This window comes from Anolis sagrei, chromosome X (genome assembly GCF_037176765.1).
Source record: "Anolis sagrei isolate rAnoSag1 chromosome X, rAnoSag1.mat, whole genome shotgun sequence".
Classification (NCBI taxonomy): domain Eukaryota; kingdom Metazoa; phylum Chordata; class Lepidosauria; order Squamata; family Dactyloidae; genus Anolis; species Anolis sagrei.
In genome coordinates, this window is record NC_090034.1 from 49,024,997 (window position 1) to 49,044,551 (window position 19,555).

General features: G+C 38.3%; 1 protein-coding gene across 1 annotated transcript in view; it reads right to left on the reverse strand.

The window, feature by feature from the left end:
- Positions 1–531: 531 nt before the first annotated feature.
- UPB1 (beta-ureidopropionase 1) overlaps positions 532–19,555 on the reverse strand; it is a 28,067-nt gene continuing 9,043 nt past the window's right edge. The window contains exons 5-10 of the mRNA XM_060785235.2: positions 18,877–19,038; positions 17,823–17,992; positions 17,653–17,734; positions 3,424–3,466; positions 1,783–1,937; positions 532–734 (exon numbers count right to left, since the gene is read on the reverse strand). Coding sequence (XP_060641218.2) covers positions 651–734; positions 1,783–1,937; positions 3,424–3,466; positions 17,653–17,734; positions 17,823–17,992; positions 18,877–19,038 — 696 coding nt within the window. The 3' untranslated portion in view covers positions 532–650. The remainder of the gene's footprint in view (positions 735–1,782; positions 1,938–3,423; positions 3,467–17,652; positions 17,735–17,822; positions 17,993–18,876; positions 19,039–19,555) is intronic.

Here is a 19,555-nt window from a genome sequence, read left to right on the forward strand (position 1 = left end):
TAAAATATACATAGATATTGTCCAATGTTTGAATTTAATATCAATTATAATCAAAATAAGCGCTAAACATAACGAGTCTTTAAATTGCAAATGAATCAGTGTATTGTAATTAGTATAATTATTATAATCTTTTTGAAAATAATTGTAATTAATGTCATGGTATCATTGGAATTTTAATCAAATTACATCATGATTATTATAATTATTATAGTTCTTTTGGTAAATAATTATAATTAATAATAATAATAATAATAATAATAATAATAATAATGTTATTTAATTTAGTTTCACCAGTAAGTTTTCTTTATGCAATTGTCACTATTAATATTATTAATATTGTAATCAGTCTCATTACAACTACTAATATTAATGCTAATAATGTTATTATATTATATCTCTTATCATTAGATAGTATGTTATTTTACCACTTTTAAACACAATCAGAAATAATTTTAAATTTCTAATGTGATTATAATTAAGAATATTAATATTATTCTTATATTTTATCTCGAGAATACATTTTTCAAGAGGGAAAAAAAGGAAAATTTCAATATAGTTTCCCATTTTGAGATGCTTTTTCATCAGAAGGAAAAAAAATAATTTGATAATATTCATTATTTTAAAATATTATTATTATTAACTAACAATATTCATTCTTTGATAATATTGGGAACAAAACCAGGACGAACGTATTCGGCCAGCTCTTTAGCGTACATTTCGTACCTTCCGGTCATCTACAAAAATAAACAAAATATATCTTGTTTATAATGGAATATTTGGAATAGTTTTCCCTCTTTGGATTACATTTCCCATCATCCCTTAGTAATCACTGCCCATCAAAGGCCATCAATTTTTAAGTTGGATCATGAGGAATATTTAATACAAATGTCATCCCAATCTATCAATCCATTGAGGCGCCATCTTGGAACAAACATACAAACCTTGCCAACATGGAGATGACTATCTTGGAATGTATTTTCCCATCATTCTCTATGAATTACTTCCCTCATAACACATCAATATTTAAGTTGGATTATGAAGAATGTTTATGCCACATGTGGTCCCGATCCGTCAATCCACAGAGGAGCCATCTTGGAACAAACTTACAAATATTACCATCTTGGAATATATTTTTACTTCATTTCTCATTCCCTATGAATTAATCTTCCATCAAATTCCATCGGTATTTTAAGTTGGATCATGGAGAGTCTATATACTACCACCCTCTTTGGTGGAATTCATGCTGGTCTCTGAATCCATTTTGGCTCCATTTCCCATCAGCCCCTATGGGTTAACCCCCCTCAATATTAAGTTGTATCATAAAAAATATTTACAACCAAGTTTGGGCCCAATCCAATCAATCCATGGAGGCACCATCTTGGAACAAACATACAAACATCACCAACACAGAGATGTCCATCTTGGAACCTATTTTCCCATCATCCTCTGTATGTTTGTTCCAAGATGGCGCCTCCACGGATTGATGGACTGGGAGGACATTTAGTATACATCTTCCTCATGATCCAACTTAGATATTGATGAGCTTTGAAGGGGGGAAACCCATAGAAGATGATGGGAAAATAGGTTCCAAGGTGGACATCTCTGTGTTGGTAATGTTTGTCCATTTGTTCAAAACATACATATTTTCTCATCATGCTCTATGAGTTATACCCCTCAAAGCCCATCAATATCTAAGTTGGATTATGAGGAAGCTGTATACCAAACGATGGCCCAGTCCATCAATCTGTGGAGGTGCCATCTTGGAATACACACAAAAAATACCTTGAAATTCCACTTGTCAGCCACTTGTCTGCAGAGATTGAGGTCGACTTCCACAACAAGGAGGCCATCTTGGGTCTGGGAAAGGCCCGGAGTTCGGCTCCCGTCCGGAGCGGAGACGTAGCTGGAGCCATAGAAATACCCAAAATCCCGATGGGCTTACAGAAACAGGAAATTAAATAAGTCATTTGTTTCAATAGGAGTTTGAGATATATAGATAGAAAGGTATTTTAAAATTATAAATATTTATTTTTAAACATAAAAATGTATATATATGTATATGTGTATATGTATTCTGTATGTATATATATACATATATATATGTAAAATTTTATATATATGTATATATATATATATATATTCACAAGAAATGACACACACACACAGATATATATATAACAGGAAATATATTTTATTTTAATTATATTTCCTTCAAAATATAAATATGTGTGTATGTATGTATATATATATAGCCCCCGGTGGCGCAGTGGGTTAAACCTCTGTGCCGGCAGGACTGAATACCAACAGGTCACAGGTTCGAATCCGGGGAGAGGGAGATGAGCTCCCTCTATCAGCTCCAGCTCCTCATGCGGAGACATGAGAGAAGCCTCCCACAAGGATGATAAAAACATCAAATCATCCAGGCGTCCCCTGGGCAACGTCCTTGCAGACGGCCAATTCTCTCACACCAGGAGTCACTCCCGACACGATTATATATATATATATATATATATATATATATATATATATGAAATATATATTTATTAAAGGAAATATATGTGTGTATATCTCTATATCCTGTAAATATATGTATGTGTGTGTTAAAAGAAATGTTTATATTTAGATTTTTACAAGAAATACCCCCCTCTCTCTATATATATATTTATATATATATATTAAAGGATATATAGTACGTATATCTCTATATCTTATATATATATATACACACACACACACACACACACACACACACACACACATATATATATATATATATATATATATATAAAATGAAAACAGCAATAGATATTTCTGTATATATTTATAAAATGTAAATATGTCTAAATAGCTATTTGGAAAGATATATATTTCCATATGTGTGTGTGTGTATAGTGTGTATATCTCTATATCCTGAATATATATATATATATATATATATATATTCAGGATATAGAGATATACACACCCCCACACATATGGAAATATATTTCTTTCCAAATAGCTATTTAGATATATTTACATTTTATAAATATATACAGAAATATCTATTGCTATGTTTTCATTTCTTTTCAAATGTATATTTCTTATAAAATAGAAATAGGTGGATACACATATATATACTGTAAATATATATACATATTTTTATTTGTAATATATATTTCATTTAAAATATAATTCCATATATATTCTGTAAATATATATATATATACAAATAGATATTGTAGTAGAAATTTTAAATACATACACACACACACATATATATATACATTAGACGAATTCTAAATATATATACATATAAATATAGTACAAGATATATTTCTTTTAAAATATGTATTTCTTATAAATATGATTATATGAATATATTGAATATAGATTACTTATATTGTATTATATTATATATCTTTATATTAAAAAGGGACATACCGGGTTCACCGTCTCCAGACGTGAAAGGATTTGGAAAAAGCTCCTAGGGTTGAAAAACAGAGAAAACTAATAATAATAATAACAATAATAGGAAAGAAACAGAAAAATATCAAAGTGAACATAAGGTGTGAATATTGGATTTTGATTGCCAGTTTAAGGGTTTACGGTTGGAATATGTATTAGGCCTGCTCGGAAACCTCCCTTTCCAATTTTGAATGTATATTTATATCTTACTTACTTAGGCGATCCCTCGTTGGACGAGTAAGATGGCCTTCCATGATGGGTTTCCTTGTGGATTCGTAGGTGGTTGTGGAGCCCTATTCTTGACCCGCATCTTCTCCCATAGTGAAGGCATTGGTTTCCAGGTGGAAGGTGGTCCCAGTCGGGGTTGGCTTGACGCGCCTTCCTCCTGGCACGTTTCTCTCTTTCACCCTCCACTCATGCCTCCTCGAATTCTGCAGCACTGCTGGTCACAGCTGACCTCCAGCTGGAGCGCTCAAGGGCCAGGGCTTCCCAGTTCTCAGTGTCTATGCCAGAGATTTTAAGGTTGGCTTTGAGGCCATCTTTAAATCTCTTTTCCTGTCCACCAATGTTCCGTTTTCCATTCTTAAGTTCAGAGTAGAGCAACTGCTTTGGGAGACGGTGGTCAGGCATCCAGACAATGTGGCCGGCCCAGCGGAGTTGATGGCAGAGGACCATTGCTTCAGTGCTGGTGGTCTTTGCTTCTTCCAGCACACTGACGTTTATCCGCCTGTCTTCCCAAGAGATTTGCAGGATTTTCCGGAGGCAGCGCTGATGGAATCGTTCCAGGAGTTGCATGTGACGTCTGTAGACAGGCATATAGCAGGGTTGGGAGGACAATAGCTTTATAGACAAGCACCTTGGTATCCCTACGGATGTCCCGGTCCTCAAACACTCTCTGCTTCATTCGGGAAAATGCTGCACTCGCAGAGCTCAGGCGGTGTTTTTTTTTTTTTTTTCTTTTTTTTTTATTATAATATACACACAGATCAGTAAGCCAAATTCCAAGTGTTACACATATAAAACCTAAATAATTCAACAAATATTAAAGATATTATACTAATTTACACTGGTGTATATTACCTTATCTCCACCTTCCCTCCCTCTCCCTCCCTCCCTCCCACCCTCCCTCCCTCCCTCTTCAACCACAGTGTATTTCTAGCTAATCTTGCAGATCCAGCCACTGGTAGAGTCTTTGTGTTTTTTCTTTGATGTGATCGTTGGCTCCTCCATTTTTCACCCAGTTGAAGTAGACCTTCCATCTATTTGTAATAATCTTTTCTTTGTCCATTCTTAGTGTTTGGTTGGTCATAATTCCCGTAATGTCTAACAGCACTTGGTCGTACATATAATCATTCCAATTAGTTAACGTCCATTTCGATTTGTCTTTCCATCCTCTGGCAATCACTGCATTGGCTGCTCTTATTGTTACCTTAAATAACTCCTGGCAATTAATTATTATACTCGGATGATCCAACACTCCCCAAAGTAGCAAATCATTATTAATTTGAATTCTTATCTGGAATATCTCCTGAATTTTTACTTGTATGATTTGCCAGAATTTTTTTATTTCAGAACACTCCCACCACATGTGTGAATAGGTACCTTTTTCTTTATTACAATGCCAACACTTCGAATTCTTTCCTTTTAACATATAAGCCAATTGTTCAGGAGTTCTATACCATCTTAATATCATCTTTTTTTCTAATTCATTATATTTTTCTATTTTTATTTTATTCATGTTCCTAATTATTTCCTCTATTTCTCTTGTCTGTAATGATTTAACTCCAATCCATTTATTACTTATTGCTCTAATCATAAACTCTTTATCTTCTACCATTAAATTATATATTTTTGCCACTGTTCCTTTACTTGTCTTTTCTCTTGCATTTAGCAATTTATCTACCTTTAGTTCTTCAGTGGGTTTTGCACCCTCTTTTTTTACTTTTTCCCAAATCCCTCTTAATTTTAACCAATTTTCTTCCCCCCCCTTTTCCAAAAATTCTGGCCAATTAATTATCTCTCCATCTTGTTTCCACATATCTTGTACCCTCCTTAATCCCTTTTCTTCTAAGTTATTTGCTAACCTTTCGGGGAGTCCCATGCTCTTAATAGGGGTCTTTCCTGATATTTTATATGCCCATAGTTTTTGCCATTTTTGCCAACAGTCATATGCTACCTTTCTTGGCCCTGTTAGATTTTCCTTTATTTTGTTAATATCTCTGGTGTATAGCCCGTATTTTCCCCATCCTAGATTTATTTCATTCTCTACTTTTATCCATTTATCTTCTCCCTTTAAACTTATTTCTAGTAGTGCTCTTAATTGGAAAGCCTCATAATAACATTGTAGGTTTGGAAACCCCCATCCAAGAATTCTCTTTGGGGTATATTGAATCTTTTTCATTATTCTGTTTCTCTTTTTCCCATATATCCATTCTCTCAAAGTGTTGTCCCATTCTTTTAATTGTTTATATTCTATTTTTATTGATAAAGTTTGGAAAAGATAAAGTAATTTGGGAATTATGCACATTTTCAGAGCTTGTATTTTCCGTGGGATACTTAATTGCTTATCCCTCCAGGCTTTTATTTTTTCCTGAATTTTTTTCCATATTGCCCTATAGTTGGCCACTTTTAACTTGGTTATTTCTTTTGTAATAGTAATGCCTAAATATTTTATTCTATTTCTTATTATTTTTATTTCTCCCATTTTTGTCTGCAGCGCCTTCTGCTCCTTTTTCCCCATATTGTATATAAGCATTTCTGATTTGCTCATGTTGACTTTCAATCCTGAGTATCTTTCAAAATCTTTTAGAATTATTTGTATTTCCCTTATTGCTTCTATTGGGTTTTCCATTATTAATAAAATGTCATCCGCATAAAGATTTATCTTCAGTTCTTCGTTCTTAATCTGATAACCCTTTATCCTGCCATTGTTTCGTATTCTGTCTGCCAGAGGTTCCATTGCTAATGCAAATAACAGCGGAGATAGAGGGCAGCCTTGTTTTACTCCTCTTTCTATTTTCAAGAATTTTGTTAGTCCTTCATTTACTCTTATTCTTGCTCTCATATTACTATATAACTCTTTTATTATTTTAGTAAATGAAATGTCAAATCCGTAGTTACCCATTAATTGCAACAGATAATCATGGTTTAGTGAATCGAAAGCTTTGTATATGTCTAACTTTAAGAGTGCAAATTTTCTTTTTTTGTTATGATTAAGAATGTTTAATACATTTCTTATAGGATGTGCGATGTTTCTACCTTTTATAAATCCGTATTGATCGTCCTTTACTATTTTACTTATAATCCCTTCTATTCTGTTGACTAATATTTTCGTGAATATTTTGTAATCCTGATTTAGGAGGCTAATGGGTCTAAATGAATTAGGGTCTTCTGGATCTTTCCCGCTCTTTCTCACTGTTATTATCTCTGATTCTCTCCATGTGTCTGGGGGCTTTCCTCCTATCATTATACTATTAAATAAATCCTTCAATTCTGGGATTATTATTTCTTTCGTATCTTTGTAAAACTCTGCAGTGTACCCATCGCATCCCGGGGATTTTGCATTTTTCAGTGTATCAATCACCTGCTCTATTTCTTGATATGTTATTTCTGCTCCTAGTTTCCTATTGTCCTCTCTATCTAATATCTTTGGTATATTTTCATTAAACTTTTCTCCATGTATTTGTTTTCTATATAGGCCTTGGTAGAAATCTTCAAATACTTCTCTTATTTCCTTATTTGAATTTACCTTTTTATTATATTTATTCTTTAACTGGGTGACTCTTCCTTTCTCTTTCGCATTTTTCAAATAGTTAGCCAATTTTTTCATTGTATTTGTATTTTGTCTTTGAAAATTATTTTTAAGAAATATCTCCTTTCTCCACAAATCCAAATTATCCATTTCTTCTAATTGTTTCTTTAATTTTTCTAACTTTAGTTTCACCTGCACTTGGTATTTACTTTGCAATAGCTTTTGTGTTTCCTCTATTTCTTTAACCATTATTTTTCTTTCTTTATCTTGCCGTTTCTTTACTGCCACTTCTTTTGCTATGCAATAACCCCTAATAACTGCTTTTGCAGCATCCCAGACTACTTCTATACTTGCTGATCCTCTATTTTCCTTGAAATAGTTTTTTATCTCTTCTAATAGTTCTTTTTTAAGTTTTTCTGTCTTGATTATCAAATTTTTATATCTCCAAGTTTTTATTACCTCTGTTTCATCTGGCTCATCTAGCTTTAACTCCACTATAATAGGCGCATGGTCTGAAATCCAGATTGGTTGTGTTTCTGTATTTAGAATTCTAGACCTGTTAGTGTTTTTTATTAATATGTAGTCTATCCATGTGAAACATTTATGACTATTTGAGAAGTATGTTGGCTTTTGATTTATAGAATTTCCTTCAAATACATCCTCCAACTTCCATTCTTTTAAAAGTTTTTTATTATTTCTAAGGTCCATGTTAAAGTCTCCTCCAACTATTAGCTCCCCTTGATAGATTTCTTGTACTTTCTTGAACCACTTTCTAAAGTATTTCTTTTGTCCTTTATTTGGACCATATACATTACCTATTGTATATTTCCTGCCATTTATTTTACATATCAACACTATATATCTCCCTTCTTTATCTATTGTTGTTTCTAATATTTCCAAATTTAATGAGTTTTTCATTGCTATTGCTACTCCTCTGGCTTTATTTGTACCCCTCGCTTCTGCTATCACCCTCCAACCTGGTATATTTATTAATTGTTTGCTATCTTTTTTATGTTTGTGGGTTTCCTGTAAACAGAGGACGTTGCAATGCAATTTCCTTACTAACTGTGCTATTCTTGAGCGCTTCAAATCCGAAGCCATTCCGTTTGTATTAAAAAAACACATTTTCAAATTATCACCCATTATCTTTGTCTATTTGTGGCTTTTCATCTGCTATTATCCCTTGTCTTATAACTGTGGTTGCCCCTTCCCCCTTCTCAAATGTTTTTTTAAGGAAATCTATCTTTCCTTTCATTTGAGATTTCTTGGAGTACTACGCCCCCTGTTCCATCTCCTGTTTATTTATTATTAGTCCAGTCCGTCCCATTACTTCATTGTTTTTTACCCTTTGTATGACCCCGCCTTCAACCCCCTTCCCTCCATATATGCTAGTTTTCTTATACCAATATTACAACCCATCAACCCTACAATCATCTTATGAAAAGGTTCCAAAAACAACTTCCGATAGGAATCTTTATCTTTTTCTCCAGATAAAGAAAAAAGCAAAAGTTACTTTCACCCTTACTTCCCCCCATACTTAGTCCCAAGTCAGAGTTAGTACTTATAATAATGTTGTAGTCCATGTTCATTTTGAAGTTCTTGTTAATCCAGTTACTAGTTATCCTTCTGTAACAGTTTGATTTTCATCTTCATCTTCATCTTCCTCTCCTTCTTCTGACTTGCTTACTTCTCCTTTTTTCTCTGTTTCTGGTATTGAGGGAATACCCAATTTTTCCAGCATTCTCTGGGCTTGCTCTGGAGTTCTTGCAATATATTTTTCCTTATCTTTATAGGCCAGAATGGCCATTGGTAACACCCAGGAAAACTTTATTCCATGAGCAAACAAACTGTCTGCATATGGTTTTAGGAGAGCTTTTATCTTCAAAGATTCAGGAGACAAGTCATGTTTTGGAATTATTTTTTTTCCTTTGTATAATAAGTCTCTGTTTTTTCTAAGATGTTTAAACACTTCCTCCGTTTTTCGTTCTGAAGTAAAGGCAATTAGGATGTCTTTAACACCTCCCCCACTTGCTTGGCGAAAAGCTCTGTGCACTCTTTCGATTTGAGTTTGCGTTATTTCCAAGTTTAATCCTTGAAACCATGATATTAATTCCGCTTCTAGCTTTTCTGCAGGTATCTGTTCTGGGAAGCCTGACAGTCTTAAATTCTTTCTTCTTTGCCTGTCTGAAAGCTCAGCCACTTTAAGTCTTAAAGCTGCAATTTCTTCCTGGTTATGCTGTGATTTTTTCTCAGTCTGTTTGAGCTTTTTCTTAATTATTTTGTTATCTTGTTCTATTGTCTTCATTTGTTCCAATAGCAAGTCAACCTTTGAATTCAGAGAGTCAGATAGCTCTGTAATCGTTTGTTGAATGTTTTGCAGCTCCCGTTTGGACGCCATTTTTGGCTGCCTTCCCGGTTTTATGCTTACTTGATAAAGTCTCTTTTCCCCCAATGTTTATACTATAAAGAGAAAGTTCATCAGCTGTGGGGGCCTCTTATGCAGAGTTATCTTTTATCTGACTGTTAATTAGTACTTATCTCAGGCTCTGGACATTTATTTTCATTTGTTTCTCCGGAGCGTCAGGAACAGAGTTGCTTCCTCTTAGCCAGGCATGCGCACTCGCAGAGCTCAGGCGGTGTTGTATTTCACTGTCGATGTTGACTTTGGTGGAGAGGTGGCTGCCAAGGGAGCGGAAATGGTCAACATTTTCTAATGTTACACCATTAAGCTGTATCTCTGGCATTGGGGAGGGGGTGGCTGGTGACTGCTGGAACAGCACTTTGGTTTTCTCAATGTCCAATGACAAGCCAAGCTTTGTGTATGCTTCTGCGAAGGTGTTTAGAGTGGCTTGTAGATCTTCTTCTGAATGCGCACAGACGACATTGTCATCAGCATACTGGAGTTCTACATCAGATGTTGTTGTAACCTTGGTTTTGGCTTTCAGTCTGCTGAGGTTAAACAGCTTGCCATCTGTCCGGACGGACGGACGGACAGATTTATATCTATCCATGTATATATATATATATATATATATATATATATATATACACACACACACACACACACACACACTTACTTTTATGTAATATGTGTGTTTGTATAAATGTAAATGTTTTATATATTAAATATTATATAGTTATATATATAAAGGGAGCCCCCGGTGGCGCAGTGGGTTAAAGCACTGAGCTGCTGAGCTTGTTGATCGAAAGGTCGCAGGTTCGAATCTGGGGAGCGGAGTGAGCTTCCGCTGTCAGCCCTAGCTTCTGCCAATCTAGCAGTTCGAAAACATGCAAATGTGAGTAGCTCAATAGGTACCGCTCTGGCGGGAAGGTAACGGCGCTCCATGCAGTCATGCCAGCCACATGACCTTGGAGGTGTCTACGGACAATGCTGGCTCTTCGACTTAGAAATGGAGATGGGCACCACACCCCAGAGTTGGACACGACTGGACTTAAGGTCAGGGGACTACCTTTACCTTTACCTTATATATATAAAACTAGCTGTACCCTGGCCAAGTGTTTCTGTGGCCCTCAGAAAACAGGAATTCCTTTCCTTTCCTTTCTTTTGGCTCAATGACCCATGGCCATGTGCTTTGTGTCAGTTGTATTGCATGGGCTAGCAATCATGACAGGAGGCGTTTCAAAGTTTACCTTGAGGATGCATATCTCCTCCTCCACTAGGCTCTTCTGCAACTCGTTCTCAGAGGACTTCCTTCAGCTATTCAATCTTCTCCTCAATGTCCTGCTTTTGCTAGGTGGCCTGCTTTGTGCTGTGCCAATTGCAGCTCTGCCTGCAGACAGGAGGCCTCCCATGTTTTCTGTTTTAGACTTTATTTTTCAAAATGCTGGGCTAGGTCTGTGGCCTTGCCAGGCTTCCTGTTGTTGCTCCCAAAGCACTTCTATCTTCTCTTCTGATCTGCTTTGTGTTCCATGTTCACTTTCAACTTTGGTAGCAAGGAGAGGTTCTCCTGGTGACACTGTCCCCTTTCTATTAGAGTGCTCGCAGGCGGGCATCCTCTTTGGCCAGCCTGAACTTCTCGTGCAGGGTCTAGCCTTGGCCTCCTTCAGGCTGGCTGTAACCATGTCACATGCTTGAGACAAGCTGTAAGGTTTCAATTGCCCTTTTCAGGGGAACCACTATCAGTGTCATTTGGGCCTAGCTGTAGGATTCTTTTGGGACCTTAGGAGCCTTAATGCAGATGCCCCTAGTAGAAGGGGGCTGATTAGAGTCAAATGACCCGTGATTTAGATAAAGCAAAATAAAATATAATACATTAAACCGCTTAATGGTGTAACATTAGAAAATGTTGACCATTTCTGCTACCTTGGCAGCCACCTCTCCACAAAAGTCAACATTAACACTGAAGTACAACACCGTCTGAGCTCTGCGAGTGCAGCTTTTTTCCGACTGAAGCAGAGTTTGAGGACCAGGACGTCCGTAGGGATACCAAGGTGCTTGTTTATAAAGCTATTGTCCTTCCAACCCTGCTATATGCCTGCGAGACATGGACAGTCTACAGATGTCACATGCAACTCCTGGAACGATTCCATCAGCGCTGCCTCTGGAAAATCCTGCAAATCTCTTGGGAAGACAAGCAGACAAATGTCAGTGTGCTGGAAGAAGCAAACACCACCAGCATCGAAGCGATGGTCCTCCGCCATCAACTCCGCTGGACCAGCCACATTGTCCGAATGCCCAATCACCGTCCCCCAAAGCAGTTGCTCTACTCCGAACTCAAAAACGGAAAACGTAATGTTGGAGGACAGGAAAAAAGATTTAAAGATGGGGTCAAAGCTAACCTTAAAAACTCTGGAATAGAAACTGAGTACTGGGAAGCCCTGGCCCTTGAGCGCTCCAGCTGGAGGTCAGCTGTGACCAGCAATGCTGCAGAATTTGAAGAGGCACAAATGGAGGGCAAAAGAGAGAAACGTGCCAAGAGGAAGGCGCATCAAGCCAACCCAGACCGGGACCGCCTTCCACCTAGAAACCGGTGCCCTCACTGCGGGAGAAGATGCAGATCAAGAATAGGGCTCCACAGTCACCTACAGGCCCACTGCCAGGACACTGACCTTGGAAGACAATCCTACTCAGACAACGAGGGGTCATCTAAGTAAGTAAGTAAGTAAGTAAGTAACCTCATATATCCAAAAGAAAAGAAGGAAACTGTTTAAATCATGTACAGCCAGAGCATAGATCTCCCTCTTCTGGAGAAGCACCACAGGCAAATCTCTGTTTGACAGTAACTATAAGATCAAATGGGTTTAAATAGTGGACCACCGAAATTCATGAATGAAGATAGTATATTGTTTGAATCAGTATCACCTTTAAGCAAGGTAGAGGCCACAAGTTCAAAAGAAGAGAAAAGCTATAATTGAAACATTTAAGTTCCAATATTGTATTCTCATATTCCAGACTTCTAAACATCCTGCTCATGTGAGTGGGACCCATATGATAAATCACAAGCTTAAGCAATGTACGGCATTTGTATATAAGAATACTTTCTTGATAACATGATTGTGGTTCCTGAGTTTAAAATGTCATCTCCCAACCGACTCCACCACAAAAACATGAGAAAACCTCATCAAACTGCACAATCTCTGTCTTAAATTTTCAAAAGAAATGGATTTATAGAATCATAGAATCATAGTTGGAAGAGACCTCATGGGCCATTCAGTCCAACCCCCTGCCAAGAAGCAGGAAAATTGCATTCAAAGCACTCCGGAAAGATCCTTGTCCAGTTTGGAATTTTAAAATGCACTGTCTGAAAACATATTTTATTTTTCTTCTCCTTAAAAACTTTGGCAATCTCTCTAGAACAAAGCGTTATAGTCTCATTGATGTGACACAACATAAAATACAGAGATTGGAACCCTACAACCATTTAAACGCATACATTCAAGAACATAAACACAAGATTAAAACACATCAATCTAATTCATGCCAATGTTATGAAAACAAGGTGCTCCAAGCAAGGGCCTTATTAGACAGATTGTTTTGTTGTTTTGAACAAGGCTGTGTTATCAAATGAGTTTTCATCTTCAGAAAATTAAATTTAGCACACAGATGAAAATCATGACTATTCCACAGCCTTCTCAAATGAACTCTGCATATAAACCTCAGTCTGAAAACACACTCATCTTGGAGCACAGAAAACAGTCACTTTTTTTTCCTGCAAGATGCCTGCACCATTTAACAGGAAATAACGTTCTCTTACCAGGAAAGGAAAATTGTGACTTGCTTACTTGCAGATCCTATTTTGGTTGAGATGATGGGTATTGCAGCAGGATTTTAAAATGACTGAAAACATTTTTTTTCTTTCCTCTGGGGAACAAAGACCCTTCGTTTCTTATTTGACATGTACTGGGATGGGCAGATGTCCAAATCTGGGCTGCAAGCCAGCCATCACCCTTATCTACCCAAAATTTGCCCAGATACATGTTCTTCCCATTATCTCTATTGTATGACTTCCAACCTTTCATCAGAAATTATTGTAAGAAAGCTGCTGTATTAGTATTTATTTTTTTTTACAAAAGGATTTTTCATGTCTATACCTCTCAATCAGAAAAGTACCTTCCTCTTTTCAGAGACACAGGAACAATGAAGCAAAACAGGACAGGGATTAAGCATTTCAGAACTAAGATTAATTTAGGTAAAGGTAAAGGTTTTCCCCTGACATTAAGTCCAGTCATGTCCAACTCTGGGGGTTGGTGCTCATCTCAATTTCTAAGCCAAAGAGCCGGCATTGTCTGTTGACACCTCCAAGGTTATGTGGCCAGCATGACTGCATGGAGTGCCATTACCTTCCTGCAGAAGCAGTACCTATTGATCTAATCACATTTGCAGTTCTAAGCCAAAGAGCCGGCGTTGTCCATAGACACCTCCAAGGTTATGTGGCCAGCATGACTGCATGGAGTGCCATTACCTTTCCGCAGAAGCGGTACCTATTGATCTACTCACGTTAGCATTTCTAACCCAAAGAGCTGGCATTGTCCGTAGACACCTCCAAGGTTATGTGGCCAGCATGACTGCATGGAGCGCAGTTACCTTCCCGCAGAAGCAATACCTATTGATCTACTCACGTTTGCATTTCTAAGCCAAAGAGCCGGCGTTGTCATGTGGCCGGCATGACTGCATGGAGAGCTGTTACCTTCCCACAGAAGTAGTACCTACTGATCTACTCACATTTGCATATTATTGAACTGCTAGGTTGGCAGAAGCAGGGGCCAACAGAGGGAGCTCACGCCACTCCCTGGATTTGAACCTGTGACCTTTCGATCAACAAGTTCAGCAGATCAGTGGTTTAACCCACTGCGCCACTGGGGGCTCCCAATTTAGGTAAAGGTAAAGGTTTTCCCCTGACATTAAGTCCAATCGTGTCCGACTCTGGGGTGTGGTGCACATCTCCATTTCTAAGCCAAAGAGCCGGCGTTGTCCATAGAAACCTCAACGTCATGTGGCTGGCATGACTACATGGAGCGCCGTTACCTTCCCACCAAGGCGGTACCTATTGATCTACTCACATTTGCATGTTATCCAACTGCTAGGTTGGCAGAAGCTGGGGCTAACAGCCGGAGCTCAAACCACTCCCCAGATTCGAACCTGTGACCTTTCGATCAGCAAGTTCAGCAGATCAGTGGTTTAACCCACTGCGCCACCGGGGGGCTCCCAATTTATCATCCCACAATTTTCCCACAGCACAACTTAGCCTTTTTCAGACTTTCTTTAAACAATGTCCACTCTGAGTCTCAAACAGTTACCGAATGGCCATTTTGAGCACCCTTTAAAATCCAGCTGCTTTCTCCTTCCTCCCCCTCTCATGTTATGCCAATATACAGTTACAGAAGGAAAGCGGGTGACCATGAATGACAGTCAGAGACGTAAAGATACACTGAGCTTGTCACACTGCCGTGTACACATCTCATCACGTACACACATTCCAACGAAACGTGGCCACTTTCCAACTTCTCTTTTTTCTTTTCACCCATGCATACTGTCAAAGAAACCTCCCAAGAGGGGCGTACAGCTTTTTGTTTACCCACTCTTGTGGAAACGTTAGTCAAGATTCACACTACACAAATCCACACACACATACCTCCCCCCCAAATGTGCATTTGTTTACTGACTCGTCTTCTTACTCTGTTCTCGGGAAGTCAGACAATACCAGAGAGTCCCGCACAATCGGAAACTCCCTTTTTCACAAATTTCTCCTCAGCGCTGACCGTGTTTACTTTATTCAGAGCAGCTTCAGAGCTTCTGAATGCCTCCCCCGGTATTTATTTATTTACCGCATTTGTATATACCGCCTTTCTCAGCCAGAGACAACTCAAGGCAGTTCACAGTCGGCAGCGATTCAATGCCATAACAATGATCAAAAATGCAGTTAAAACAATTATAAAAACAATTCAACATTTAAAATGGAACATAAAAGGAACAATAATGTCTGTAAAAACAAAATCCTCGGCGTCTCCTTACTAAAATCGTTGTCCAATTGCATCGTCGATCGTTCCATGTATTCATTTTTGTCTAATTATGCTACAATAGTAAAAGCTTGCTTGAAGAGCCAGGACTTATACATTTTGTGGAAAGTTAGAAGGGAGGGAGCCGATCTTATATCCCTGGGAAGAGTGTTCCATAGCCAAGGGGCCACCACTGAGAAGGCCCTGTCTCTCATCCCCGCCAAATGCATCTGCGAGGAAGGCAGGATCAAGAGCAGGCCCTCCCCAGATGATCTTAAAGTCCTTAAAGTCCTAGATGGTTCATAAGGAGAGATACGTTTGGATAGGTTAGCCAGACCGGAACCATTTAGGGCTTTATAGGCCAAAGCCAGCACTTTGAATTGTGCCCAGTAGCAAACTGGCAGCCAGTGGAGCTGGTGCAACAGAGTCGTGTGCTCACTGAGCTTCGCTCCCGTTAGCAACCTGGCTGCCGCTCGTAGGACAATTTGGAGCTTCTGGACAGTCTTCAAAGGCAACCCCACATAGAGAGCATTGCAGTAGTCTATACGGGATGTAACCAGAGCGTGGACTACTTAGGTACTACTCTTAGCGTGGACTACTACGGTACTCTCTTAGGTTATCTGCAGCTAACTATTCTAAGTGTCCCTGTTCCCCTTTGTTTTCATACTTACCTGTCTTGACATCCTGGTTTTCCCTGAGGGGGAATCCACCCCCCCCTTTGTTTCTTCACTGAATCAAAGCAACACACACCCCATTGACAGCTGGTTAAAACTGCGAACAACCAGAGGTGGGTTGTTGTAGGTTTTTCAGGCTATATGGCCATGTTCTAGAAGCATTCTCTCCTGATGTTTTGCCTGCATCTATGACAGGCATCCTCAGAGGTTGTCAGGTCTGTTGGAAACGTTTCCAACTGATCTCACAACCTCTGAGGATGCCTGCCATAGATGCAGGCGAAACGTCAGGAGAGGACGCTTCTAAAACATAGCCATATAGCCCAAAATCCTACAACAACCCAGTGATTCTGGCCATGAAAGCCTTCGACAATACATCCAAAGGTGGTTTTTCTTTGATTGCAGGCGCCTGACTCTCACTTCAGTTGGTACGCTGCTCCTTCTGACCCTTGAGGGGGGTGTGGCTGGATCCCAAAAGTCCCGTTGTGCACCCTAATCCGTCCACCCCCGAAATCCTGGACACAAACCCCCAGGTTATGAAGGGGGAACACTCTCAGAGGTTCCCTTCACTTCTGCTCTCACTCTCAACCCCATCAATAATGGATTTGGACCAAACTTGGCACACAGATCCAACATGTCCAACTGTGAATGCAGGTGGAGTTTGGGGGTTATTGCCCTCGGAATCTGGGAGTTGTAGTTCACCTGCATCCAGAGAAACTGTGATCCCCACCGACAATGGACCAGGACCAAACTTGGCACAGAGAAGCCCCATAACCAACTGAACATACCGTAGGAAGTTTTGGGAATTGATATTGATTTCGGGAGTTGTAGTTCACCTGCATTAAGAGAGCACTGAGCCCAGCCAACATCGTATCTGGACCAAATTTGGCACACAGACAGAACATGACCAACTGTTAATACTGGCAGGGTTAGGGGATGACTGCCTTGGGCATATATTGTAAAAGTTGTAGTTCACCCTTATCCAGAGAGCACTGAACCCAGTTGACGACAGATCTGGACCACACTTGACACACAGACCCAATATGATAGCTGTGCATACAGGCCTGTTTGGGACGGTCTGACCCACAATGCTGGGAACTGTAGTTCACCCACATCATTATGTATGCATTAATAAGAAACGAAATCAAAGACTGGCTTTTTTCTAATAAATAGTGTTACTAATTAACTAAATGATATTACCTAACACCCCAAAACAAACAATCCCTTTTTCAAATAACCCAGGCACCGGATACCCAAGCTTGTAATAAATAAAACAATAATGTTTTAAAAGGGAGTAAAAAAATATTATGAATCTGGAGGGCTTACCGTTCCGACGCGGTTGATGGCGCAAGTGAAGCAGTGATTGGCAATGGCGGCATTCCTCGCTTCGATGGGCCACAAGGATTCACTGTTGTAAGGGAAAGGGCTCAATGTTCAGACTGCAAACCCGGAGCGGACGTGCACCAGAGAGCAAGGGGGCAGTGGCTTGCTATTACCTGAGCTTCCCAATGGTGGCCGAGGGGTTGAAGATGATTTCGGCACCGTTGAGACTGAACATGAGCCAGTTGAGCGGGTGATGGCGCCCATAGCAGATGTTGACAGCAAGGCGGCCAAACTCCGTCTCAAACACCGGGTGGCCCAGATCCCCCTCCATGTAATACGTCGACTTCCAAAGGAGAAATAGTCATCAAATCGGGAATATTTACTTGACTTATTATTATTGTTGTTGTTGTTGTTGTTGTTGTTGTTATTTTCAGGTAATCATAATGCTGTCTTGATTATTATATTTATTATCATTATATTATTATCATTATATACTATTATATTAATATCATTATCATATAACTATCATTATTATTTTCAGGTAATTATCATATCTTTATTATTATATTTATTATCATTATATTATATTATTATTATTATTTTCAGGTAATCATCATGCTGTATTATTACATTTATTATTATTATATATTATTATTATTTTCAGGTAATCATAACACTGTATTATTATATTATATTATTATTATATGTTATAATTATTTTCAGGTAACCATAATGCTGTATTTATTGTTATATACTATTATTATATTCTAGTTATAAACATAATGCTGTCTTTATTATATTATTATTATTATTATTATTATTATTATTATTATTTTCTTGTTATTATATATAATTATTTTCAGGTAATCATAATGCTATATTGCTTGTATATTATTACATTATAGTTAAATTATTATATATTATAATTATTAGGTAACCATAATGCTGCCTTTATTATTATATTATATTATATTATATTATATTATATTATAGGGATTATTATATATTAAAATTATTTTCAGGTAATCATAATGCTGTATTGATTTTTATACTTATTATATTATTATTATATAGTATATTATTATTATTATTATTATTATTAGTAGTAGTAGTAGTACATATTATTATTATATTATATTGTTGTTAGGATTCTATATGATTATTCTTTTCAGGCAATCACCATGACCTATGTATGATTGCATGTATTGCAGATATTCTAATATCTACCTCGTTGAAGTCCCCGACCCTGGGGATGTGGTTCTTGCGGGTCTTTCCCAAGATGGCTCCCGAGGAGGACAGAACCACCGCTGTGTTCCAGAGGGTCCCTCCATGGGCCTCATCCCGCTCCAGTATTGGGGAGATCACCACCATCTTGTACTTCTTGGCCAACTGCAAACATCACCCAACACACTCAGGAGACCAACGGCGGCCATTTTGCCATTTTGTGTCCCTTGGCCAAAGAGGCCAGGGGGGGGCACACTTGGGTGGCCCTTTTGTTCCCTCCTCAACTGCAAACATCATCCAACACACTCAGGAGACCAACGGCAGCCATTTTGCCATTTTGTGTCCCTTGGCCGAAGAGTCCGGGGGGGGGGGGGAGGGCACACTTGGGTGGCCCTTTTGTTCCCTCCTCACCCTCTGTATGAGATTCTAACTCCAGGCATTTGGGGTCAGGCAAGGAGAGAGGCCTCTCGCACAGAAGCGTGGTGGAGGCAGCCATTATATCTCCTCGCCCCATCCAATCAGAAGGCCAAAGTGGGTATCTGAAGCACCCAAAATGGCCGCCCTAAATGATCGAAATATCCAAAATGGCCACCACAGTAATGATGCATGTATCATTCTATTTATTATTATTACAATATTATCATTATAGTTATTATTATAATATTACATTCAAGTAAAAATA